Consider the following 27,260-nt stretch of genomic DNA (forward strand, 5'->3'; position numbering starts at 1 on the left):
GATGATGCGTTTCATTTCCTTTTCTAAATAAGGTTCAAAATGCACAGAGTTTCTAAAACTTGTTGACCCGGTCAAGTTCTTCATCTCCATTTTAGAAGCGCATTTGTGCAGCGTGAACGCTGTGTTCTCTTTTTCTTTTGTTTGTCAAATCTATATTTTAAAATCTCATCTAATTTAATTTAGATGTAGATGGCAAATTCCATAAAGATGCTTCATAATTCCAGTGAATTGTTGGCCAGGAGCTATCGAGAGACGCAGACAGATCAGAGGGAAAAGACAGAAGGAGTGTTACTGGGGTCTCACCAACGGCCGGCTAGGAAACTCATGACGTAGGATCGTTTGGAGTATAAAAAGGGTTTGGGAGAGTAACACAGGGGGTTCACTGTGTATTACAGAGTCCCATATTTACTGCACATCCAGATCTGAAGAAGTACGTACAGGTATGCAATTTACTATTTTGCTAAAATAAATCTGTGTGTAATGGCATCCTTAAAGAATCAATTATGTGTATGTGTGTGGCTGGGTGGGTGGTGGTTTTTTAAGTGGGTGCAGTTACTTACGTTTTGTGTTTGCAGCTGCTTATTTCAGGTAAAGTTTAACCAAATTAGTAAAGAAGCAAAAAATAGTTTGGAGTGGTTAAAGAAGATTCATTTACTCCATTATCACCTGCACTTCAGTATTGTTATGATCTGCATGAGTGTACTGATTGTACCGAGTACTGTCTGCTAAGATGTTATTATTTCTCAAAAGTATTATTTGTATTTTTATAACAAATAAGTCATAAGAAAATATGGAGGTTAATAATACAGAATGTTATATTAATCACATTCCAGTTTAAAACTCCCTTAACATAATCATATAATCACGGCTCCAGTATCAAGTTTAACCTTTCAGCTTCAGATCACGGCAGGAAAAGGTGACATCATATTGTCTTTGATGGTGTTTACTGTTTTTGAAGTGTGCATGCGTGTGTGTGTGTGTGTGTGTGTGTGTGTGTGTGTGTGTGTGTGTGTGTGTGTGTGTGTGTGTGTGTGCACGTACATGTCTTTATATCTTGGTGGGGACCAAATGTGCCTACTAGGATGGGAATATTTAATATTTGACAGTTTTTAAATGTAGCTGGTCCCCACAAGTTTGTTGTTTTGTTTGTTTGTTTGTTTGTTTGTTTGTTTGTTTGTTTGTTTATTACTTCTTTTTTAACTTTCTGGTTACTGAGGGTAAGGTTAGGTGCAGCGTACCATTAATTAGCTGCATTAATAATTATTTCAGAAGATAGTAAGACAAATTATTTCAGAAGATAGTAAGACAAGTGTGTGCGTGTGTGTGTGTGTGTGTGTGTGAGAGAGAGAGAGAGAGAGAGAGAGAGAGAGAGAAGTTTATAGTGAGCCAGCTAGAGAGAGAGAGAGAGAGGCAGGCAGAGAGAGAAATCTGCCAGGAAACAATCAGCAAAGAAGGGTACACACACTGCGTCAATATAAATCCACCCCCTTATCTAATTTCCTCAGATTACAATAGGAGATATCATGTATCCTCAGTGTAAAACATTACACATTAGATTTAAGCTTTGACATTTGTGGATGGCTGCTTAATGTTTTCCCATTGTGATTATTGTATTTCCTTACAGACGCCCTGCATAGATTTCCCTTCAGTAAACTGTGAACGATACTAGAAATGGTCCTGCTTGCAATGATACTCCTGTTATCAGTTACACTTGGAGAGACTAATCCCACAAGGGAGTATACTGAAGGTATTACACAACAGACACATTTTTTATTCATGATAAGTAATGTGTAGACATCTCTAAAGCTGTACCCTTCCATTACAATCTAACTTGACATAACATGATATACTGTAGTGTAAGAAGAAGAAGCAAAACAGTTTAAAAAAAAAAAAAAAAAAAGACTTATGAATCCTTTGAGCATTACATTAATGCAACTTTGTACAGTAGCAGACACAGTGTATGATCACAGAATAAACTACAGTTCAGAGATCCTCCGCCTAAGCTGCTAAAATAAACCTGTGGTTTTCACACTTCTAGATAAAGCACTCCTATTGGCCGTGGTGCAACCTAGCAAAGGCAAATGATTTAAAAGAAACATGACTAAATCATCACTTTATAAATAAAAACAGGATCATGGATGAAAACATTTATACATGAACAAGATGATAGAACATGTCAAACTGTTTTTTCTGTGAAGCAGTTTGATAATCGGAGGAAATAGCCCATATTTACACTGGGACGTGCAGGAAATTAAACTGCATGCACATCATTCAGTTGTGAATGATGTACAGTAAACTAAAGCAGCACCTCAGCAAGGTTAAGTTTAATGTGATTTGCCATTAAAATGGTGATGAGAAGGTCACCATTTATTCTTAGATTCAATTCTGCTTTTGTAAATCATGTTGAATTTAGCAGCTACAAAATGCTGAATCTCTTTAAGAACCATTTCGAGGAAAAAAAAACAAGCAGCTACACAGTCCTTTTATGTTATGGGTGATTAAAGATGCAAACATCTAGTACACCAAATTTGCTGAGATTGAGCTCAGACATTCAACAATTTATCTTTAACAATTTAAATAAGGAAAGAGTAACTGAAACACCAGACCGTGGCAAAGAGCTCATTTAATCCTTAACTCTGTAATAATATAATGCCTTCACAAGAGGAAGAGCATAAAAGATTTGTAATTCATAATTTGTAAATTGGTAGCCTTCATACAATCATATGAGCTTAAACTGTACTTTCCTGAGCACTTTCAAGTTCTTGTATTCAGATTAAGATTAAAACATATAATTTAATTTAATCCAAAGCAGGTGTAGGACAAGTATGTGTATAGTATATAAAACAGTATATAATACTAATCTCTACATGTATGTATATTTTTATGTGCACTATTATATTCGCTCACTGACCACTTTATTAGAAATACCTGTACACCGGCTCATTCGTGCATTAATCCAATCAGCTAATCATGTCACATCAGTGCAATACATACAGGACAAAAAAAAATATTGCATGATCTTTTTCCAATATAAAGTAGTCCTGTTTCTGTGAGTCTGTGCCCACTGTAACCTCAGATTCCTGTTCTTGTCCAACACGAGTGTAACCCTATGTGGTCTTCTGCTGTTGTAGCCCATCAGCCTGAACGTTCGAAGTGTGGTGAATTCTGAGATGCTTTTCTGCTCACTACAGTTATAAAGAATGCTTATTTAATTTACTGTAGCCTTCCTGTAAACTCAAACTAATCTAGGTTAATGTCCTTTAACCTCTCTCATTAACAAGAAGTTTCCACCCACAGAACTGACTCTCACTGGGTGTTTTCTGTTGTTTACTCCATTCTGTATAAACTAGAAACTGTTGTGTGTGAAAATCCCAGGAGATCAGCAGTTTCTGAAATATTCACACCAGCCCATCTGGTACCACCAAACATGCCAAAGTCCCTGAGATCACAGTTTCCTTATTCTGATGTTTTATATTGACCTATATCTGCATGACTGCCAGATTGGACAATTGCTTGAATAAACTTATACACAGTTGTTCCTAATAAAGTGGTCAGTGAGTGTACATACTCAATACAATTATAATACACTAAATGTATTAAAATATACTATATTTTTAAGGATATGTCTTAAACTGTAGTGTCCCTGATATCTGAAAAGTTTCATACACATATGTCACTTCTCTTTTTTCTGTAGATGCTGAGGAGCAAGTGCTCAAAGTTTTGCAGAGAATCGCCGCACGACCCACACCTGAATCTCTGGCATCCAAACTCTCATCTCACCTCCCCATGGACATGTCCAACCCATGGCTAAGTGCACGAATTCCCAGCAGTTCATGGTGGTGGCACCCTGAAAAACCTCATCCTGAAACCAAGAGGAGGCAGAATCTTGCATCATATAATCTTAATTCATTCGGCCTTCGTTATGGGAAGTAAGATCAGGCCATGGCTACAGAATGGATTCTGCTCACAACTATTAAGCAGTTATGATTATTGTCATTTTCTGATGCATTTTTAATTATATTTGGCTTGACAGTATACCACTTTGTCTGCTTTGTCTATTTTGACAGCAACACGTAGTTGGGAGTAGTGAATAAGGATGACTGGCACCAGTCTTATAAAATCTTCTATTCGCATCAAATAAACTTTATAATCTTTGATAAAATTTCATGTGTGCATTTTTATTGTTTCATTTACTACGCATGTTCTATACTGTGTGTGTGCGTGTGTGTGTGTGTGTGTGTATATATATATATATATATATATATATATAAAAACACAAAATGTATTTTCCAATACAGTTCCACTGGCATAATTCCTGGCATGATGACAAAGCTTGTTTATTTGTCCTGTAATTCTTAGACGAAATGCTTTGTCATTTTTAGAACAGTGCATATAATACTCATGTTCAAGGCAAATAAGGTCATTCATTCATTTATTCATCTTCAGTAACCACTTTATCCTGGCAGAGTCACAGTGGAGCCCAAGCCTATTCGGGGAACACTGGAACATGCTGGATGGGACACCAGTTCTTCTCAGGCACCATGCACACACATTCACACACTCATTCACACATAAAATTTGTTGTAATGTTTTTTGGGTGTTGGGAGGAAACCAGGGAACCCAGACATATATGGGGAGAACATGCACAAAAACTCAACACAAACAGTTATGTTAAAATGTTTAAACATTCATCATATTTCAATATGATATATATATATATGTGTGTGTGTGTGTGTGTGTGTGAGTGTGTGTGTGTGTGTGTGTGTGTGTGTGTGTGTGAGAAAGCATGTGACTGATGAGCACATTCAGGAGGGAGGAAGCCCTCCACTATTAAACTGCCAGAATACCTCGCACAAGTTTCCACTGACCTGAATTGCGCATCTATAACCATGCCAAAGCAAACACAGTTTTAAAAGAGATAATTAAAAGAGAGTGTTGCTTGGAAAATTTCTGAAGCCAGCAGGATGAGTAATGGCACCAATAGCACAGCAGCACAAGGTAATGATAAAACACATTTGCTGCTGTTTATATTTCTACTTCTATTTGTTAGTCAAAAAATAACTGAAATAAATAAATAAATAAAATTTTATATATATATATATATATATATATATATATATATATATATATATATATATATATATATATATATATATATATATTTATCACTTTGCCTATTGTCTTATGTATTTCTAAATGGTATGGTGCTTATGTATTTGTAATGATAAATGCATGTTATTTTCTACCATGTCATTTTAATGCTGTCTGACTTCAATTTAGGCAAAAATGGGGACATTTTTAGGTAAGCAAACTAATGGCTGAAGTTTAATAAATCATTAATGAACAGTAGCTATTTAAGTAAAGAGCATTATGAGTTAGAGTTTCATGATAATTGTCATTAATATATTTAATTACTAATGATTATTAATCTTATTAATCTTATTCTTAATTTGTTTTTCAACAAGTGATTATGGAGTGTATGCTAAACACTTTGTGTGGTTTTGGGTTTTTGTTTAATTTCAGCACAGTGCTGTTACTGTATTGTGTTATTTTGCTTCTTACCATCATAACCTTTCTTCTACTGATCATATTGCTCAAAAAGTACTGCAAAATGTGCAAAGGTGAGTGAAAAACAAAGTTCTGACTTTTCTTGCTTTTTGCAACATTATAATACTGAGATTAATTCAGAAATACATTATCCCTTGCATACGGTTTGAATAAACTTGACACATTAGGAAACACATCTAATTATCACATATCAATAAATATTAACCTGAAACTCATCTAGCCTTCCTAATATATACATAATGAGTTCTAAAAGTCTGGGATTGTACTGAAAACCACATTTAAAATAAATAAATTAACAGAAATAAACAGAAAGCTTTGAATCTAAAAAACATTATAAAACAGAAAGGAAGAGTGGCGTAATAAAAACGCATGGGACGGGGGAGGATTAACAATGTTGAAACTATATCGGCTAAAAATTGTATTGGCAAAAAAAACTTCTTGTTTGGGATTTTTGTACATTTATAAATGTTCATTAATGTTCACGAACCCGCTGATTGATAATTAATAGATTCTTATCCCTTTCACTGAAGCACTGGAAAGCAAGATTTGATTATTTAATTATTTAAACAAGATTCTATTAAGTTGATAGTGATAATATAATTTGTATTGAAAAAAAAAATTAATTTAAAATAGAATGCAAAATAGAAGCATTTTCTTTAGTCGTCTCAGGCTTCTGGACCCCATGGTATATATATTTTTTGCACCTGTATTATATGTGACGTGTGGTTTAAGTGTGGTACTTAAAGACATTTTTAAACAAATAATTTGTATTAGTGTAGTCATTATTATAATACAGAGCCTAATTGTTGGGATAAAGAGTTATTACATTTAATATGTATTGATAGGCTAATTTTAGATGCAAAATAGATTTAGGGTGTTAAAAAATTTATTTAGCGAGAATGGTAGGGCTGACTCATGAAATACACAATGCATATGGGACAGTAACTCTATAAATAGTATGTAAGTATACTTTTTAAATATATGAAAATATAATGAAATCAAATCTAATAAAAAGCTGATGATTGAAACTCTGCTTCTCTTCAGATTCCAGGCCTGACTCGAACATTGAAGGAGGCACTTTTCGCATGAGTGATCTCAAATGTAATTCAGACCTTGATAATCCTAATAACGACATCATCAGTCAATCAAACAACTTACAAAACTATAGTAAGGACAATTCAACAGATTTTTTTTGTAAATCTATCCAGATTAACTGATTCTGCTACATTTAACCATGCTTTATTTTGTCTTAAAGCTGCATGCGATGATGATTCGTCCTCTACTAGCTCCGAGAGCTTGTGTCATTCAGTTAGTATATTTATTTCACTTTTATTGATTTAAAAAAAAAAATTCTCAATTACAACTTAAATTACATATAATTAGTCACACACTGGAAAAATATTTGATCTTAGCAAGTGAAAATATCTTGAATATGGTCAATTATATCACATATTTCTTTTTATAAAATTGCTATCAATTAAATATATTATTTAGCCTATTTTTAGATGCTTTTACACATTTCAAGCTTGACGCTTTCTATTCAGATGACAGATAATTTAGAATTAAATGCTTAAAATTAGAAAAATTATCTGTCAACAGAACAAGATTATCTCTTGAAATTAATAAAAATGTCTAGAAATAGGTTTAATAATCATATGCTTGGATTACTGTAATCTTATAATAGGAAATACTACATACTACATACATTTGACTATATTCAAGATACTTTCTTATTTTGGTCAGTTTCTGCAATGCACTATAAATATACAAATATAAAATCACCAGCTGTATATCATGTATGCCGACATTTCTCTTTCAGTATGGAGATAAACACAATGACAATAACCAGCAATATATGAGTTTGAAAACCACCCTTCAAAGTGCAGATTATGAAAATATTCCTGAAGGAAAATCCACCAGCGCACTAGATTATGAAAATAAGAAGGCAAAGAAAAACCGAGACTATGTAAATGTAGAAGAACAGCAGAATATGCCTTTAACTAAGGGCAGAAGAAGCAAAACTGACAGGCATCAAGAAGACCAGGATGAGAGTCAAACCAGCAGTGAGAGCAGCAGCGACGAGAGCGACGACCAGTCTATAAATTACAGCATGGTTGTCTTTAAAGAAGCCACAAATACAGTCAAAAGAGAGCACTGAAGCTGCTTTTCTGCTTCAAGATGTTTTTAATAATATTTCATTTGCTTTTTATCTTTTTTTTTTTACTGCATTCTGTCAGTGGTGCAGTCAATAATCATATACTAGCTCAATCATGACTTAACAACATGCTCTAAAATGACTGCTTTTATTTTCAGTGCTGGTTTCATTTGTCAGGTGCTTTTGAATGTGAGGTATAATGTGCATTTTCACCATATATGGTAAAAGAGACCTAATTTTAGGTACAAGACCTGCATTATGTTTTTGATCTGATAAATGTAGTCTGTGGTACTGATTGTAATCATAATATCCTGTAAAGCAGGAACCACCGCGTGCAGCTAAGCAGGGTGGCAAGATGAAAGGCTTATTTTCAGTTTCTGTATTTCTGTGTGCTAGTAATTAGTCTATTTCATATACTTTGAGTTTTTTCTATGCAAACATTACAGTTTTATTCAGTCAAGCTTGTTATTGTTATAAAATGCTGAACTTGTACAAAGTTTTTTTTTTATTATTGTTTTATTGTACCAGTTTAGTTTCAGTTATTTTTATGGTAGTGTATTGGAGTATTCATCTATAAGTACATTTGGATTTCTTTGGATTTTTGATTTGAGGATTAATCTTTTATTGTCACAGGTCTTATGTTCAATTTCTAATCACTGGAAAACACCCATTTTTTTCATACTGAATTCTACATACAAAAAATACAAAAAATATCTTCCAATATTTTTATTTTTATATTATATATATATATATATATATATATATATATATATATATATATATATATATATATATATATATATAATTTTATAATAGTTATGTAGAATTTTATTCACATTAATTACTAATCTAGTTTTGTTTCACAATTTGCATAAAGTTTGTGGCCCTGCGATGGGTTGTCACCCCGTCCAGGGTGTCCCCGCTGAGTTCCCTCCAGGCTCACCTGTGACCTGGGTAAGCGATATGGAAAATGGATAGATGGATAGATGAATAAAAAAAAAATTGTTCTACATTATTGTATTAGTAAGAAGAAGAAATGTTTGGATTTGCAAATATATATAAATTGTTACTGTATATTAGTAAATAATACAATATGTTAAATAATAGACAACTTTTCAGACCTTGAACCAAGTGTGTTTTTTTGTACAGAATGGGAGTACAGAATGTGTCAGAGCAGTATGAGAAAAAAGGGGGCTCTATCATCCTATTATCATGTTGTGTTGCCTTCTGTAGATGTTTGATTTTTTTTTTCATTGCGGAAGACCACATGTTAACGTAGGAGGCCAGAGAGTTACTGCTGCTAGATAATTAAGTGCTCTTTGTTCTTTTTAAAGAAATTTACTAGTTTATATATTTTAAGTATTTTGTTGTTTAGTTTGACCATTTGTTGTACATGTTTTACATTAACCTGTGACTCTGGGATTCTAATGTACAGTCATGTCAAAAAATAAGTACACTCCATGGAAATTGTTGGCTTTTTGGACATATTTGGACAAGCAAACTTTTCATCATTTTTGAAACAGTGCCTATTAATAAAGTTTATATACTTGAACAAAACCACAAGGAAAATTAGCTTTTTCAATCCTTTATTCAACAGAAATATCAATTATACTTTGGAATAGTAAGTACACCCTTGGCCTCAGAAGTTTGTATTGCCCCCTTTAGCAGAAATAACTTCATGTAGGCATTTTGCATAACTGTCCACCAGGCTTGCTGGAATTTTTGACCATTCTCTCAATGCAATATTCTTTCAGTTGCAAGATGTTTGAGGGTTTTCTTGCATGTACTGCCCATTTCAAATCCCCTCACAACATTTAATTGGGATTCAAAGCTGAGTTTTGCCTAGGCCATTCAATAACCCTCCGGTCCTTCTTTCTGAGTCATTCCTTGGTGGATTTTTTAGTGTGTTAGGATCATTATCCTATTGGAAGGTCCACTTTTGGACAGATGGCTTCACATTATCTTCAAGCATTCTTTGATATGATGCAGAATTCATAGTTGAATCAATGAATGCACGCTGTTTAGTCCCTGAGGCAGCAAAGCAATGCCAAACCAGAACATTTCATGGCATGAGGCGCTTCTACTGAAGAGCTGTCTTTGCTCACCGCCAAACATGTCTGCCGTCACTGTGGCCACACAACTCTAAACTCTATCTTTGAGTCGTCTGTCCAGAGCACATTATTCGAAAAGGCGTAGTCATTGCCTATATGCTCATTGGCAAACTGTGGTCTTGCAAAGGCTTTTTCCTGGCACGCCTTCCATGTAGGTCAAATTTCTGCAATCTCTCTATGATTGTAGATGCGTGCACTTTGACACCAGCAGTTGCAAGACTTACTTGCATATTCTGTGATGACATTTGGGCATTTTTGGGGTCTTCTTTTCGCATCAGACGGTCTGCTGTTGAGCTGAATTAACTGTGACGGCCAGTCCTGGACAAATTGGCAGGTGTTTGAAATCTGCGCCATTTGTAGATTATTTTCCCTACAGTGGAATGATGTTTTTCAAATAATTTGCAGATATTTTTTTTAAATATCAAACTACTTCAACAGCAAGTGTAAATGACTCCGTCTCTCAAAGCCATATATATTCAGCAAAAAAGAAACATCCCTTTTTAAGGAGACTGTATTTTAAACATAATTTTGTAAAATCCAAATAAACTTTACAGATCTTTATTGGAAAGGGTTTAAACAACATTTTTTATGCTTGTTCAATGAAACATAAACAATTATTGCACATACTCCTATGGAACAGTCCTCAAGACACTAACAGTTTACAGATGATAGGCAATTAAGGTCACATTTATAATAACTTAGGACACTAAAGAGACCGTTCTACTGACTCTGAAAAACACCAGAAGAAAGATGGCTAGGGTGCCTGCGCAGCCACATGAACATGCCATAGGCCTGCTGCAGGGAGGCATGAGGACTGCAGATGTGGCCAGAACAATAAACTGTAATGTCTGTAATGTAAGATGCTTAAGACAGTGCTACAGGGAGACAGAAAAGACAGCTGATCGTCCTTGCAGTGGAAAATTACTTGTGACCATGTGTCCCCACAGATGTGATCGAGAACTTACAAATGCCTTGTTGGAAGAGTGAGGTAACATCTCACAGCAAGAACTGACAAATTCCATGCAGTCCATGAGGATGAAATGCGCTGTAGTACCTAAAGCAACTGGCGGCCACCAGATACTGACTGGTCCTTTTGATATTGACCCCCCCCCCCCCCCCCCCCTTTGTTCAGGGACTTATTATTCCATTCTGTTCGTCACATGTATCATGTCTCAGTTGTTGAATCTTCTTATGTTAATTTAAACATTTACACATGTTAAGAAATTTGCTGGAAAGAAAAGCAGTTGAATGTGAGATGACTTTTTTTTTTTTTTGCTAAGTATGAACAAAACCCCTCCCAATACATTGTGGCACATGGTTTATAACTGGCAAACATGACATCTTTAAGGAAATTTATGTATTTTACTTTACATAAAGAATAACAATAAATACAGGAATTTGGTGGCCATGTATTCAACATAATTTGCATATTACATACACTGCAGATTTCAATAAATCTAACCAGAGACCATTATTTGCTACAAATAAAAATGAGTGTGGTTAAAACTTTCATCAATACACAGTCCAGATACTGTACAAGATACATGAATTTTCCAGGTGTAAATGTGATCAGTCCAACTAAGAATGATCTCCAATCACCTGCCATTTTCTTTAAAGTATTTCAAAGGTATACCCTGAAATTACACATGTAAAATCCAGTGTACACCCATGTTAGATCATATGTGAGATCTGTTCACTCAAAATATACAGTCATGTGAAAAAATAAGTACACCCTATGGAAACTGTTTCCCTTTCAAAGAGAACACAACATTGTGTGAGCTCCACGCTGTGGGAGGCACCCTCGTGCGTGACCAGTATCTGAAGCTTGTGTAACATCATGCCTATTTATAGGCCTGCCATGATCAGGTGACATGGCAATTAAGCATGTCATGTGAAATAAAAATGGCACCTGTGAACCACACCATCAGCCTTATTATCTTCAGCGAGACTGCATGTTGGTCGTTCATTTAACACGCGGAAAAATTCTAAATTTCCTCTCTATCTTTTAAAAAAAAACTCTTTACTTTTCTGTCCCTTTAAAAAAAAGAGAGCATGAGAGAGAATTCAGGAAGTGTGTTATGACTTGCTCCCATTTCATCACGGGGACAAACGGACACACTTTCTGTGTGAAGTGTCTAGTGGTGGAGCATGCCAGAGCAGCCCATGAGAGGTCTGACTGTGCGCATTGTGAATGCCTTACAATCAGGCAGCTCTGCTGCAGTTCACTCTCTTCGCGGCCTAAGGGAGTTGGGTTTCAGAGCCTCACGGATCTGGGCCAGCCACTGCTGAGGCAGGTACCCAGCTCAGGTCAGCTCAGGGGATCACATATGGATCTGGAAAAGGAGCCAAAATCCACCGGAAAGCCACAAAAAATCCTCTCTGACTGTGAGGAGCCAGAAGGTGTGCTAAAAACTGAAAGCAGCTCTCAAGCACTTAAAGAGCTGCTTGAAGTAATTACAAAGGCTGATAGAGTTTTTTTCTTCCCACTGAAAATAAATCTCCCTCACAGTGCAGAAAACTCTCCTTTGTTCTAGAAGTGCATGACAAAATATCATGCTTCTGGGGAAAACCATACATAAACTGTATTTATAATCCTGTGATGTTGGATTATTCTGAGTGGGCAAGGCCTTTATGGTAGTGGGTCTTGTTTGTGGGTCACTGGATACAATGGTAGTGTTGCAGGCCTACGAAGCAAACCCTCTGAGTGAGCTCGACATACTGCAGCATTCAGCCAGTTCAGTGAGTTCACCCAGGCATCTGCTAGTGCAAGGGAGGCACAGAAGGCGAGTGTGGCAGCCCGCCTCCCCCTGCAAACAGCCAGGGGAACTGGGCAGCGACAGTCGCTACTAGGCCTGATCTGAGAATGGTCATAAAGGCCAAGCAAAGGAGGAGCGGTCCTGAGGGGACATGGAGGGTCATATCAGGGGACATGATGTTGTTTGGGCAATTAGCCCCTAGTACTACTGTAGGGCCTCCCCTAGCCAAGGCTGTCCCAAGTTTTCAGTGTTCTCTGGTCATTGAGCTGTCATGGGGCAACAAAAATCTTTCTATTCCCTCCCATAGAAAAGTTAACGTCACTAAAAGACCATCTGGCAGCATCAAAACTACTGCCGAATGTGTCTCCATGGGTTCTGGCGACTGTAGAAAAAGGTTATCACGTCCAGTTCAGAGCTCGACCCCCCGGTTCAGAGGTGTGTTCATCACAGTAGTCAGCACAGAGCAGAGCCTGATGTTAGAGCAAGAAGTAAGATCCCTATTGGACAAAGGGGCCATTGAACATGTACCCTGTTCCCTGAGGGAGGGAGGTTTTTACAGCCATTATTTCCTGTTCCCCAAAAAAGATGGGAGTATGTGGCCAATTTTAGATCTGAGTCATCTGAACTGTACTCTGGGGACATATAGATTCAAGATACTGACGCTCAAACTTATTGTTCCACAAATTCAGTTTGAGGACTGGATTGTGATGATAAAAGATGCATATTTCCACATAGAGATATTGCCCAGGCACAGGAAGTTCCTGAGGTTTGCGTTTGGAGGCAATGCATAACAATATCAGGTTCTTCCCTTCAGGCTAGCTTTATTCCCTCGCACCTTCACAAAGTGCATGGATGTCATTCTGGTTGCATTGCGACTACAGGGTTTCCATATACTAAACTAGCTGGATGACTGGTTAATTCTAGCGTGATCCAGGGAACTGGTGATTCAACATCGAGATGTTGTTCTCACCCACATGAAGAGCTTGGGGCTCAGGTTGAACCTCAAGAAAAGTATGTTTTCTCCAGTGCAGAGGACAACTTTTCTAGAGGCTATAAGGATTTTACTATGATCAGAGCATTTCTATCCCCAACATGCGTAGGGTCAATCCTATCAACATTGAGCAAGACAAAGCTGGATCTCTGTATCCCCTCCAGTCTCTACGAGAGACTGCTGGGGCTTATGGCAGCAGCAGTCAGTGTCATACCATTGGGTCTATTGCACAGGAGACTGTTTCAGTGGTGGCTGAAAAGTCAGGGTTTTGTCTGAGATTAATCAGTGTCACTTGGCGATGCCTACGTGCTCTGAGAATTTGGAGGTGTCCCCGGTTTCTAGCCTCGGGTCACACTCTAAGGGTGTCTCCTTATCGCAAGATGGTAATGACAGACACCTCCCTCACAGGTTGGGGCACGGTCTCTGGAACGGCCCTCATCTGGAGTGGCATATAAATCACCTACAAATGCCATGTTTCTAGCACTGAAATTCTTTCTTCCTCAATTGAGAGGTCACCATGTGTTAGGTGTGACAGACAACACAACAGTGGGCTCATATATCAACCACCAGGGAGGACTATGTTCGCACCCTCTGCTGAGGCAGGTGCAACTAATTTTTCTCTGGGCAGAGGGAAAGTTTTTGTCAGTGAGTTCTATGTACATTCTGGGCAACTGGAATGTGGGGGCAGACATCCTGTTGAGGCAGGGGCTGAGGCCCAGGGATTGGTGGCTCCATCCACAAGTGATGGAGTCCATATGGCGGAGGTTCGGCCAAGCAGAAGTAGATGTGTTCGCCTCCGAGGAGACAACACACTGTCTGCTGTGGTTTTCCCTCACCCCTGCCACAACATTGGGGCTGGACGCCATGGTGTACATGTGGTCGAGGTTACATCTATACCTTTTTCCAAGTCGCTTTGCTCCCACAAGTTCTCGTGAGAGTTCGCCAAGACTGTCTATGTCTGCTGCTAATAGCATCTTATTAGCCAGCTCGAATATGGTTCTCAGAGATAATATCCCTGCTGGATGGCACTCCTTGGGAGATTCCCATCCCCAGGGATCTATTGTTTCAAAGCAGGGGGCTGATTTATTACCCTCGGCCAGAACTATGGAAACTGTGGGCACCAGTTCATAGATTTTGGTAAAGACCATGTTGAATGCTAGAGCACCATCCACAAAGAAATTGTATGCATTCAAGTGGCAACTTCTTGTGGTGTGAGGAACGTCAGCTCGACCCACTGAACTACTCAATAGCTACAGTGCTGGAGTTCTTACAAGGACATTTCTCAGCAGGGTTGGCTCCTTCTACATTAGGGTCTATGTGGCCACCATTTTGGCCAGCCACACCCCTATTGATGGAGCCTCTGTGGGGCAACATCCTCTAACATTGAGGTTTATGCATGGTGTCAGGTGGCTGAGGCCCATCTGCAGACTATGCATACACAGTAAAATCCCTAGTGTTGAATTAACACCCAGAGAGTTATTTGAGTTCAGTGGACTTATATAAACACTGTAGGGTGTAAATTCAATGCTGTGGGTGTTAAATCAACAATGGCGATTTTGCTGTGTACCTTCCTGGGGCCTTTCTGTGGTCCTGGAAAGTTTGTCAGGTGCCCCATTTGAGCCCTTAGAGTCAGCCTCAGAGAAGCTTCTGACTCTAAAGGTAGCTTTTCTGCTGGCCCTGACATCTCTCAAGCGAGTAGGAGATCTACAAGCTCTCTCTGTTGCCCCTTCCTGCCTTGACTTTACCCCTGGATTAGCAAAGGCATTCCTATATCCTAGGGTGGATTATATTCCTAAAGTGCCTACATCTGCAAGCCAGCCAGTAGTGTTGCAGGCTTTCTGCCCTCCTCTGTTACTCACACCAGAACAAGAGAAATTGCACCTACTGTGTTCAGTAAGGGCTCTCTATACTGACGTCCACTGCTCCGGCCAGTGGCGTAAGTCGGACCAGCTAGTGGTCTGCTTTGGCGGCGACAGTAGAGGTGATGTTGTGTCGAAGCAATGCATCTCTAATTGGATAGTGGGAGCAATCTCTATCACGTATGAGGCGCGTGGTCTCGCTACGCTTCTGGGTATAAGGGCTCATTCCACTAGAGGGGTCGCCTCCTCAAAGGCTTTTTCCAAAGGGGTACCCTTACAGGATGTGTGTGCTGCTGCGTGGTGGTCTACGCACACACATTCATTCAATATTACAGCCTGGAAATACAGTCCACACCAGGGTTGAGTGTCTTGCAGTGACCCTCGGGCACGGATCTTTTTATACAGGCCATACCCTCAGTATGACTTAGTGGGTATTGTCGTTCCCACAGCGTGGAGCTCACGCAATGTTGTTCCCTTTGAAAGGGAACATCTGGGTTATGCACGTAGCCCTGTTCCCTGAGAAGGGAACGAGACGTTATGTGGCTTTGTCATACTGGGGCATGCCTGTGAATTGCGTCTTCGCTTAACATAATAGAGGCTGATGGCATGGTTCACAGGTGCCATTTTTATTTCACGTGACATGCTTAATTGCCATGTCACCTGATCACAGCAGGCCTATAAATAAGCATGATGTTACACAAGCTTCAGATATCGGTCACACGCGAGGGCGCTTCCCACAATGTGGAGCTCACACAATGTCTCATTTCCTTCTCAGGGAACAGGGTTACATGCGTAACCCAGACATTTTAAAAAAAAATTTTTTTTTACATATTTGGACAAGCAAATATTTGATTCTCTTTGAAAAGTGCTTATTAATAAAATATATACACTCTATCAAATGATATGAAATTTACATTTTTTAGTAATTTCACATTTTATGTGAACAAAAAACAGATCAATCATATGGAAAGTAATCACTCTTTGCAACTGTAGTGAGCAGAAAAGTGTCTCAACGTTGACAACTACAGACCTGTTTCCCTCCTCCCTTTTCTTTCCAAAACTCTTGTAATAGCTGTTTTCAATCAACTCTCCAATTTTCTCACACAGAACAACCTCCTGGACACCAAGTAGTCTGGCTTCAAGAGCAATCACTCCACGGAGACTGCTCTGCTTTCCGTCACTTAAGCCTTACGACTAGCAAGAGCAACCCCTAGATAATCTGTCCTCATCCTGATTCAGAATGCAGCAGCATGCCTCGTCTTCAACCATCCCAAGAGAACCCATGTCACACCCTCTTCATCTCCCTCCACTTGCTTCCTGTAGCTGGCCGCATCAAATTCAAGGCCTTGATGCTCACCTACAAGACCTTGTCTTTAACAGCACCCTCCTACCTCAACTCTCTCCTGAAGGCTTATGTTCCCTCATGCAATCTGCGATCAATCAACGACCGACGCTTAGTAGTCCCTACTCAGCGCGGCTCAAGGTCCCTTTCAGGAACATTCAAACTAACTGTTCCTCAGTGGTGGAATGAACTTCCAACCTCAATCCGGACCGCAGAATCTCTCACCATCTTCAAAAAACAGCTAAAGACCCACCTCTTCCGTGAACACCCAACCAACTCATAACCCATTAAAAAAAAACAAAAAAAACAAAACAATTTTACTCTGGCACTTACACCTCTACACACTTTGCTTCTTCTGGAACTCAATTAGTGGATCTTGTATGGTAGCACTACTTGTATTGTTCTCTGCTTGATATATCTCTTTGCTTGTATTTTCGCATTTGTAAGTCACTTTGGATAAAAGTGTCTGCTAAATGAATAAATGTAAATGTAACATGCACAAAACACCGACCTTGAGATGGATGGGCTACAACAGCAGAAGACCACATTGGGTTTGACTCCTGCCAGCCAAAATCAGGAATCCATGGACACAGGCTCATTGAAACTGGATAGTTGAAGATTAAAAAAAAAAAATCACCTGTTTTTTTCAAGTCTTCTATTTATTCTTTAGATTTTAGTGTTTTTTTTCTTTAGTTTACTAATATTCAGAGTTATTTCTTGTAGCACCAGGGAGACAGGTTAAGATTTTTCTTACTACAGGCAAACTCATCATAGTTGGTTATGAGTCTAAACACTGTGGTCTCATGCACAAAATTGATGATATTGTTGCTATAGTCATGGGTGAACAGACTTCACCAGAGGGCTTTTGCACCAGCCCTGGGGCATTCCTACGCTTAGTGTCAGTGTGGATTATGTCCTGTTGCCAGTCTGTCTGGGGTCTATTAGACAGAAATTCTAAGTTGCAGTTCAGTTGCAGATGGAACTGCACAGACACAGCATACTTAAGCTTTGACACTAGATTAGGTGGAATGGCTGCTGAACTGTAGCCAATAAGCAACATCCAGACATCCTGTGCTTTTCTTGTCCAGATGTTTCAGGGCCGAGTGCAGAGAGAATGATTCATCTACTGAGCCATGTGGCAGACTGAAACTGAAAGTATTGGGGATATTGTTGTGCATGCATAAATAACAAGAGAAAATTTTCCCACTTCATCACAACAGATGTGAGAGTTATGGGCCAATAGTCATTCAGGTTGGAGCTAGAAACAATGTGAATTTGGGACATTTTGATGAGCCTTAAATGCAGTCAATGTTTAATGAGTTTCTTGGAACATCAGTAAAATAGATGTTGGTATACACCCAGAGTGGCATTCTTTGCACTGTAAAAAAAAAAAAGACTGTAAACAGGGCTGCCAGTAAAGTACTGCAATTTTTTTACAGTAAAGAACTGTATACATATTTACAAAAAACACTGTAATATCTCACTAGTATAAAATAACACATGAATCACAATAATTGATTCAATGCAAGCTTTTAGTGTGAGTTAATTCAGTGGTGGAGGTGGTTGAATCAGTGTAAGCTAGTAGAGCTAACTGTGGGGCCTCAGTGGTTAAGGCTTTGAATCACAGATTAGAAGGTCTGGCTTCAAATCCCAGTACAACCAAACTGCCATGGTTGGGTGCTTGAGCAAGACCCTTAACCTTCATCTCAGTTGTATCCTGCATCAATTATAAGTTGGTTTTCTTTTTAAAGTATCAGCCAAATGAGCAAATGTACTGGATTATGTATAATTTTACACAATGTAAGATATTAGTACTTTATTGTAAACATGTTTACAGTTACTTCCCATCATCTCTGAACAATTCATGCCTCATGTATTACATATATTTCCACCGGCAGTGGCCAAACAGTCTGCTGATTGGACAGTTAGAGACCAGGATATGGAAAGAGCAGATGATGATGAACAAATCTCTGACACTTGCCAGGTTTCTCTGTTATGCCATTTAAATGGTGTCTTTAATAGACAGCGTGAGGAGGTGTGAGGCTAGCATGCTTAGGAGTGTCCAATGTAATATCATGACAGTGTGGTTATGCATGTTAAAAGGTCTATATCAACTTAAATATAAATTATATGAAATATAATAATTATATGAAATATATGACAGTACAGAAGTGATGAGTTTTCATATTATTTCGCATTAAAATTAAGTTCTTTTAATGGGTTGGTCCATTGTCCTACTTGACAGCTTGGTAAACTCAGTACTAAACAAATACATTTTTAAACAACAGACTGAACTGCTTAGTAAAAAGCAGGTGATAATTTTATCATATGTTCACTTTAACACAATCTCTTGATATAAAATAATCAACAGTAATCATATTTCATTTTGAACATTCTGCATTGTATGTAAAGGTAAAAAAACAACAACATTTTAAACACAGGTAAAGTGTCCTTCATCACAAGATTTGTGTACGTTTCAGATAAATAACTTTAAAATAATAATATAACAAAATATAATCTACAACACAGCATTTTCTCCCTATCCCAGTCCAATATTACTTTACCTTGAGATAATTAAAATACTTCAAAAATATTACTTTTGTGTGTGTGTGTGTGTGTGTGTGTGTGTGTGTGTGTGTGTGTGTGTGTGTGATCCATTTAAAATCGCATGCTTGAAACATCCTTTAACATTAGTCATCTATTATCGTTTATGAAAAATGTAATTTTAGTGTTCCACAACATTCACTCAAGCCTGTTACATGAACACATTCATTCCTTTCAAATGATTGGAATATTCCACAAGTCACATGTTCAACAGGAAGTTGCATCATCCAAATTTCCTGAAGATCTAAAGAAAGAGAACTGTTCTGTTATATCATTCTTTTTTTTTTTTCCTTTTTTTTTTTTTTTTACTGTAATAGTGACTGATGAAGTGACTTAAACCCTGTAACCCAAAGGACAGCCTGAAACTATATTAAAGAAAACGAATATTAAGTAAGTCTTTAGAATGTATTTAATGTCATCTTGCTGATAGCATGTATACATCTACTTGTATTTGCTAATTCAATGCTAAAAACCCCCCCCAAAAAAACCTTTGCCCCTGTTACTCATTTAAAAACAAAATTTAGCAATTACTGCCAGCAAGGAAAACTAAATAATAATATTTTCTTTGCCTGAAATGTATTGTTTATTTATTTTTTTTACAGTAATGCTATCTCAGATTCAGTGTTGAAAGAGTTACAAGCACCCCAGTCAGGGAATCACGCTAATGAAAAGCACTGAGTATCTTTTTTCCCCATGAGGATTGCCAGCATACATTTATTAAATGGGCTGCTTGTCATGTTAATAGATAAAACAAGAGAGAACAGAGTTGTAGTTTTTTTAAATAAATAATTCATGCGTAAAATATTTTGTGAAAGAAGGAATTATACATAGCAATCCAACAGTTGTTTTCTTTAGAAATGTATAATCCTGTCTTCTTGTTGAAGATCGTTGTTCTTTGAACAAACAAACAAACAAAAAAAGCCATTAAAATGCTGGAAAGGCTTTACATACGGCTAAAATCCACAACAGCTCAGAATGAATTACTGTATAAATCTCTGCAAAAATAATATTGCCTTTCCATTCTACTTCATCTGTAAGTATGCTGTTTGATAATCTGTGCATGGCACCACAAAACAAGCAGAAAAGGGAAATCTCACCCGTTGCTGCTTGCAGTAGAAGAGGACAGTGATGAACAGTAGTAATAAGCAAGCAGATGTAATCAGGAACATTGTGTATATAGAGAGGTGTATACATTGGAACTCTTTTCCCCCAGAGTGTCTCTTTACAAGATCTCTGGATCTCTGATCTGACCTGTCTTCAGTGCCTTTTTGACATCTGGAATCTGAGAAAGACGAAGAGGTTTTATCTATTTGTTTCCTACATGGGAGTACAACTCTATCAGAAAGGTATCCAAACTTTAGAAAGCTAAGGGTCCTTAAGAAATGCTTTTTTTCCTTTTGACTAAGATTCTAAGAGAAGAAGTATATGTCATGTTCAGTTGTATATTTTGTGTTTTAACCATGCACGCTTACAAAAATATTCTTTAAAGGTTCTTTGGAGGTCTCTCTGGAAGAAATTCTAAGTAGAATCCAACACATATCAGGAAAGGTTCCAAGCAAAACATCTTACATAATGTGTTTGGTGCCTCTATACAAGTGTTTCTTGGGTTGTTCCTTTGGGGGAACAGTGATAGGCTCTATGTCGAACCCTACATAGAGGTTTTCCCTTTCAGAAAAAGTTTCAAGTAGAACTTCTTTATGAAGCAAAGAACCCTTAACTATCCAAGGATGAATCGACTTTAAAGAGTGTGGATTTAACATAGCTCATGTTGATCTGAAGAATATCTGTATCTAATAGCTGTGCCTGTAACTGACCACTTAAAAAGGATTGCTGTCTTGAACATACTGAATGGGTTAGTTATGGCAAATGTTAAATAAACCTCACCATTGCAGTTTGATTCCTTGCTGTTGATGATAAACACATTCCCTGGTATGGACTTGTCCATGTAACGATGCATCTGGAGGTGTGTAGGACTGTTCTGTTCAACATTTTCAACAGGAGGGTTTTCTGTTTCTCCAGGTGTGATGTCAAAGAGTTTGACCTTCTTATTCTTCCTAATTCCTGTGGTTTCAGTAATCCAACTCCAGAGCAGTTCGGAGTAGGAATCAGACAGCATTCCTTGCTCTCTGGTATCTAAAGACCTCTTGGCAAGTCCTAGTACTGGGTCCCTTGCAGCGGTCCCTTTTAGTGGTGCATTTCTTTTTTCAGAGGGCTGTGATGTTGCTGATTGGAGAAGAGTTCTTTTTGGCATGCTTGGTAAATCACTTGAGGATGCAGTGGGAGAGGACGCAACTGATTGTGGCTCACTTCCCAAAGCTACATAAGAATCATTGCTGTTATCTATCAAATTTGGAGTGGTGGAAGTAATGAAGTTTGCAGAACGTTGTTCGATAAAGAGTTCAGTTTTAGTGTACAGCCCAGTAAAAGGATCATGACCTGATGAAAAAATCTGATTCTAAACTGAGTTTGGTGCTTCATCTTTGACTGCAGGTTCAGGTGCTCTAGATCCTTCATTCTTGTTCCTGAAGATATATGCACCTGATTTGGTGTGGGGAGATGCAGGTGATGCAGTTGGAATAGATCTGGTTAACATAAATGACTTCAGAGGGTGACGGCAAGAGCACTGGCACTCTGGGGTACCTAAAACCAAACAGAAAGACTGTGTTATGTGTGCATATCTTTGTCTGGTATTATATGCCAGTTACTTTAAATAACAGAATCATAAAATGGTAAATGGTAAATGGTGCACTTATATAGCGCTTTTATCCAAAACGCTTTACACTGTATCTCATTCACCCATTCACACACTGGTAGCAGAGCTGCCATGCAAGGTGCTAACTTGTCATTGGGAGCAACTTGGGGTTCAGTGTCTTGCCCAAGACACTTCGGCATGTGGAGTCATGTGGGCTGGAAATCGAACCGCAAACCCTACGATTAGTGGACAACCTGCTCTACCACCTGAGCCACAGCCGCCATCATAAGCAATGTTATATGAAATGTGTTTATTTATTTAATCTGATGTCATAAACTAACACAATGCAACATGTCTACCAATAAAGTATTTGGATTGTTTATTCAATTTGGATCGTGCTTATCCAAGTTACCTGTCGTTTGGGTGTGAAGTGCAGTGGTGGATTCTGGAAAGTTATTTGCATATTCATCCTCACAGTTCCAGTTCACAGGTTTGTCAGTTTTACTCATCAGCCTTTTGTACATCTGAAATACCTCCTCTGCTTTTTGTAGACCCTCCCTGGGCAAAGATATGTACAGTCTTGCAAACTGCACTGGACTTTCCTGAGTAGAGTACAAAAGAGCAATGCAGTTATGAGTTTCACTTAAAGATAATAAATACAGAGCTTTAAAAGTTTGTTTGGATCCCATGCTTAAGGGCATAAACCTGGAATCTGGAAAGGCATCAAATGCTCTGTTAATATCTTTGGCCTAACCTATCTGTAGTCAAAGTTTATTTAAGCTACTCTATTTTTGTGAACCGTTTTGGTGAATAACCCTATGTCAAAATTTCCAGTTATTACAAGTCATATTACTCCCATGAAATCCACAAATATAAATTAGCATTTTTAACAAATATTTACCGATTTTCAGTAATATCATACTTTGAGATCAAATAATTGAAAAAAAAAAACAGTAACATTTTACTAAAGGAGTATGCTATATGATCAAAACTTTTCTTATTACTTCATCCATGCAATCTATAACATTTGACATTCCGTTGATTATTTGAAAATTATGTTTATAATATCTTGATATTTCCTATTAATTTGCCAGAGGCAGTTTCACAAATCTCAGGGATCCGTTAAGTGAAATTTCATATTAAGACATTTATCTTACAATGAAATATTTAGAAGCAATCAAATTTAAATATTACCTCAAGTTCTTCGTTGATAGGAGGGATGCATTTCTCAGAATAAATGTTGTAGATCAAGTCCTTTAGTGAGCTTGTGTAGCGATAGTTATCAGAACCTTTTTCATATGTGAAGTGTGTGTTCAAAAGGTCCAGGATGTGAGGGAATGCTGCTTTAATGTAACAGACTTCACTCTGCAAAGATAAAATAAGAATATGGAAGAGATTTGATTATTTCTTACTCACTACCATTTGTTGTCCACCAATCTACTATATTAAAGGTTTAAAAATTCTTAAAATCATCTTTTTACTTAGGTTCCACTATGGGCTTCAGGTTCCACTATGAAATTTCCTTCTAAAGGCAAACAATAATGCTGTTAACACTTTGCTTGTCATTGCATTGTCATTCCTTTTAAATATTAAATTTTTTATATAGTAGGCTATGCTTTTAGACTTTAAAAGGCTTTGGGACAGGCAGGTTTTAAGTATTAGGATTGTTTTCCTAGGACTGTTTTTACTGAAGTTGTTGTCAATAATATAATTTGTAATGAAAATTATTGGAATAAATTAGAAAAGTATGCAAACTAGAAGCATTTTCATTAGTGGTCTCAGACTTTTGGACCCCAATGTACTGTATATACAGGCTTTACAGTAATCATCAGGCAAGTGAAAGCTCCCTGCCAAAGAGCCCAGTGGTTACCACAAAACCCTATATATACGTGTACTACATTTTACACAAGTGATTTATGAAAGGCCAATGTCAAAAATGTACTGAGATTTTTGTCTTTAAATAAAACAAAGAATAGAAAAGCTAATGATGAACATGACAAGCATACCAGGTTCTGGCGTTTGGTAAACCTATAGGTTATAGAGCAGCCATTTTGGACTTGGTTTATAATCTGAAATTGAAAAATTAGAACAGATATTTAAGTACTGGCTGTAGCACACATTCTCAGTTTCTCACAAGGTCAGTGTCCTAGACAGATATTAAGCTTAGTTCCACACTCATTTAACTACAAATCATTCATTACATGCTATATAAATTTTATGATAGTATCAATTTTAATTACATACTATTCATACATTAGAAAATAAATGTTGGTCCTTATAGATCTGTAATGTTATAATATAAAACAAATTAATATTATATAAAAGCCTTACCAGTTTTCTTAAAATCAGGAGATGTTCCTCAGTCACAGAATGTACACATGGACCAGGTACAGCACCAGAGGCCAAGTGCAAGCACAGGACAAGGCAGGAGCACAGATGCCTTATCTTCAGTCACATATAAAACAATCACATGTGGATGCATTGGAACTTTAACTGTCTTTTCTTTTTGTATATACAGATTGAACAAATTGCTTCAGTCAAGGATTCAAAGTCTGTTTGCTATGTGTTTACTACTTTCAGCAGAACATGGTGAATTAAAAAGCCAAAGCATGGTGTCAAAAAAGCCAAAGCACTCTTTTAAAAGACTCTCTTTTTTTTGTCCATGATCAGTGACTTGGACAGAGGTTTTGAGGGGAAAAAAAACCATACATTGTATCATTTGAAATATATATTATTTAGGTATATCTCATTACAATTTGTAACTATTGTAAGCCAATATTATTTTAAAAAATTCTGGTAGAGTAACACAATACCAGTTTGTTAAACGAACACACCACCATAACCACTGGTGGTCTCAATATCCTGATTCCTAAACAAGCAATTATGAAAACAATATCATGCCTTTGGATGTTTACATTATCCTGCTTTTTCTATGCTTGTGTTTTTTTTTCTTCTTTTTATTGTGATTGTAGAGTATGCCTAATAATGTTCCCCTTTATCCAGTTACCATCTGCACCATGTTCTTCCATTCCAATACTTGGTAAAGCATATCTTCAGTGACTCACTTTGCACACAGGGGGATTGTTATGCTGGAACTACTGCATAAGCTACCGCATACAAAGACATGCTATACAATTGTGTGCTTCCAACTTTGTGGCAACAGTTTGGGGAAGATCCACATATGAGAGCAATGGTCAGATGTCCACATACATTTATTCACATAGTGTATAACTGCACTTACTCATATTTTGCTCTTGCATCATGATGACAAAAGTAGGGGTCTTTGTCTGTTTAAACACATTCTGCATTGTCAAGTCTTTCTGCATTTATCAGGTCCTGACCTGGACTGTTTATCTGATATGCACTAGATGTTTAATGGACTTTAGTAAATTATTTGAATGTAGGTTGCACTTCTGCTTCAACTAAATGTGTATTTTTGGCCATAGTCCCTCGGCATTTACATTTCATGATTGTTACATTATAGTTATAAGCGGGTGTTATATATTTATAATATACATTTTGCACTTATAGCCTACTGTTTTCCTTTGTAGAGGGTCGAGGCATTATGTTCTACTGGAATATACCATAAAGTAATACATTATCATTTTAATATTTTAATAATCGTAAGGCTTTCCAGGTCTTTTTCCAGGTCTAATCTGGAAAGACCTTTGTAATATCACAGTCTAAAACTGGATTTAAAGTGAAGAAAATTAGTAAATGAATCACATGTAAATGAATCATACGTAAATGAATCACATGAAAATGAATCACTTGAATATGAGTCACATGAAAATGAATCACATGTAAATGAATCATACGTAAATTAATCACAGGTAAATGAATCACATGAAAATTAATCACATGAAAATTAATCACATGTAAATGAATCATAAATAAATTAAAGACGAAAAAAAATTATCGTAAGGCTGATTTGCACCAACACATTAGAATTACTTCTGCAGTGAGCCATCTCTTATGCATGTCTTACTTAAAGCATGTTTATTTTACAGTGCATTCTACAATTGGAGACCAGTTTCCAACATGAAGGGGAACTGCATGACTGTAACAGGTTTCATTTACTGGACTGTTGCATAAAATTGTAACTAATGCCAAAAGAATGAGTCCCATGTTTATTGGTCAAGATTTTCAGACCACATTCTTCTCTGCTTACTGGTGTAGTGTTATTTGAGTTTAGTATACTGACACTAAAGAATGTGTGGGCTGAACACATGTTCTGAGAGTTCTGAGAGTGAAATAGCAGTGAATATTTCACTGCATATCTCTCTCTCTCTCTCTCTCTCTCTCTCTCTCTCTCTCTCTCTCTCTCTCTTTCCTATCTTATATTCAGTCAAAAATGATCCCTTTTTTTTAAACAATCCATTATAAATTCTGTTTAAATTAAAATGTATTTGAATTTGGTGAAGAATTGGTTAAAAGTACTTACATTAATAGTGTAATAGGTGCTAGAAATGAATGTCATAATCTTTCTATCTTAAACTTTGAGATTTTAAAAACATATATAACAGTCCTGAAAGAAAGGCATATGCTCTATATTCATTATAGAATTAACAATATTCAATATACATTGAGAGGAATATTAAATTACATAGAGCATAAAAACTTTTCTGGTCCAACATACAGTATATAACACACCATTATAGAGTAATGTTTCAATGGCAAACTTACCTTGGCCTTGTGGGCTGTTGTGTGTGTGTTCATCTGGCTAGCTTAGGCAAGGAGAAATGAGCAAAGTCCACATTTAGATACATTGGAGTTCCTTTGCATTTCTTCTTTGTCTGGGAGAAAAAAGAGCAAGTCACAGTTAGGATCCTCACAGCTAAAAAAAAATTTGTTAAATAATTTCAGTTATTTAACAAGTCTAAACAATGTTATATATTTTCTAAATTATAAAGAGTGCATCTTCACCTGAAAGGATGAATATGTGAAAAGACTTGTGCTCCCTGCAGCACTAGTAAACTATGAGCTGCTGAGTCCCTCCCACCCTCCTCTTTTCTTGACATCACGTATTTTACGAGAAATCATTCTGTGCAGGAAATTCACACCGATGGATAACATTTTTAATGCAATGAATTAGTGCTGAAGTGACCAAGCAAAAATCAGTGCAAACCTTTGGGAGACCCAGAGTACCACAGATGTGAAAATAAATAAAGAAATAAATAAA

General features: G+C 37.2%; 3 protein-coding genes across 8 annotated transcripts in view; 2 read left to right on the forward strand and 1 right to left on the reverse strand.

Annotated features, from left to right (window-relative positions):
* The window catches only part of csf1a (colony stimulating factor 1a (macrophage)), a 40,928-nt gene extending 13,868 nt beyond the window's left edge, over nucleotides 1-27,060 (reverse strand). The window contains exons 1-10 of one of the 6 annotated variants that reach the window (XM_053674008.1): nucleotides 27,005-27,060; nucleotides 26,765-26,874; nucleotides 24,410-24,523; nucleotides 24,085-24,147; nucleotides 23,273-23,443; nucleotides 22,491-22,680; nucleotides 21,271-22,026; nucleotides 20,484-20,668; nucleotides 17,294-17,386; nucleotides 9,293-10,204 (exon numbers count right to left, since the gene is read on the reverse strand). In XM_053674008.1, the coding sequence (XP_053529983.1) occupies nucleotides 21,842-22,026; nucleotides 22,491-22,680; nucleotides 23,273-23,443; nucleotides 24,085-24,147; nucleotides 24,410-24,523; nucleotides 26,765-26,797 (756 nt within the window). In that variant the 5' untranslated portion in view covers nucleotides 26,798-26,874; nucleotides 27,005-27,060 and the 3' untranslated portion in view covers nucleotides 9,293-10,204; nucleotides 17,294-17,386; nucleotides 20,484-20,668; nucleotides 21,271-21,841. Of the gene's footprint in view, nucleotides 1-9,292; nucleotides 17,387-17,435; nucleotides 18,161-18,979; nucleotides 20,280-20,483; nucleotides 20,669-21,270; nucleotides 22,027-22,490; nucleotides 22,681-23,272; nucleotides 23,444-24,084; nucleotides 24,148-24,409; nucleotides 24,524-26,764; nucleotides 26,875-27,004 lie in introns of those variants that run through there. The other 5 variants (XM_053674007.1, XM_053674006.1, XM_047149453.2 and 2 more) reach the window with 5 other exon arrangements.
* On the forward strand, nucleotides 53-4,142 carry kiss1 (KiSS-1 metastasis suppressor). Its single transcript, XM_047149455.2, is given in 3 exon segments — nucleotides 53-440; nucleotides 1,625-1,747; nucleotides 3,695-4,142. Coding segments are annotated over 2 exon segments (369 nt in total). The 5' UTR covers nucleotides 53-440; nucleotides 1,625-1,671; the 3' UTR covers nucleotides 3,988-4,142.
* LOC108280991 (uncharacterized) lies at nucleotides 4,813-8,439 on the forward strand. Its single transcript, XM_017496507.3, has 6 exons — nucleotides 4,813-4,998; nucleotides 5,281-5,302; nucleotides 5,524-5,621; nucleotides 6,613-6,735; nucleotides 6,824-6,876; nucleotides 7,388-8,439. The coding sequence occupies exons 1-6, from the start codon at nucleotides 4,965-4,967 to the stop codon at nucleotides 7,724-7,726; spliced, it is 669 nt and encodes a 222-aa protein (XP_017351996.1). The 5' UTR covers nucleotides 4,813-4,964; the 3' UTR covers nucleotides 7,727-8,439.
* Nucleotides 27,061-27,260: the final 200 nt, after the last annotated feature.

The sequence above is a fragment of the Ictalurus punctatus genome, chromosome 21 (assembly GCF_001660625.3).
Source record: "Ictalurus punctatus breed USDA103 chromosome 21, Coco_2.0, whole genome shotgun sequence".
NCBI lineage: Eukaryota > Metazoa > Chordata > Actinopteri > Siluriformes > Ictaluridae > Ictalurus > Ictalurus punctatus.

What these genes read in the sequence shown, in the direction of transcription:
- LOC108280991 (XM_017496507.3), top strand. Translation starts at nt 4,965, where the DNA reads ATGAGTAATGGCACCAATAGCACAGCAGCACAAG. An exon ending in AAAAATGGGGACATTTTTAG is followed by an intron (nt 5,303 to 5,523) that starts GTAAGCAAACTA and finishes GTTTAATTTCAG; the next exon opens with CACAGTGCTGTTACTGTATT. An exon ending in AAACAACTTACAAAACTATA is followed by an intron (nt 6,736 to 6,823) that starts GTAAGGACAATT and finishes TTTGTCTTAAAG; the next exon opens with CTGCATGCGATGATGATTCG.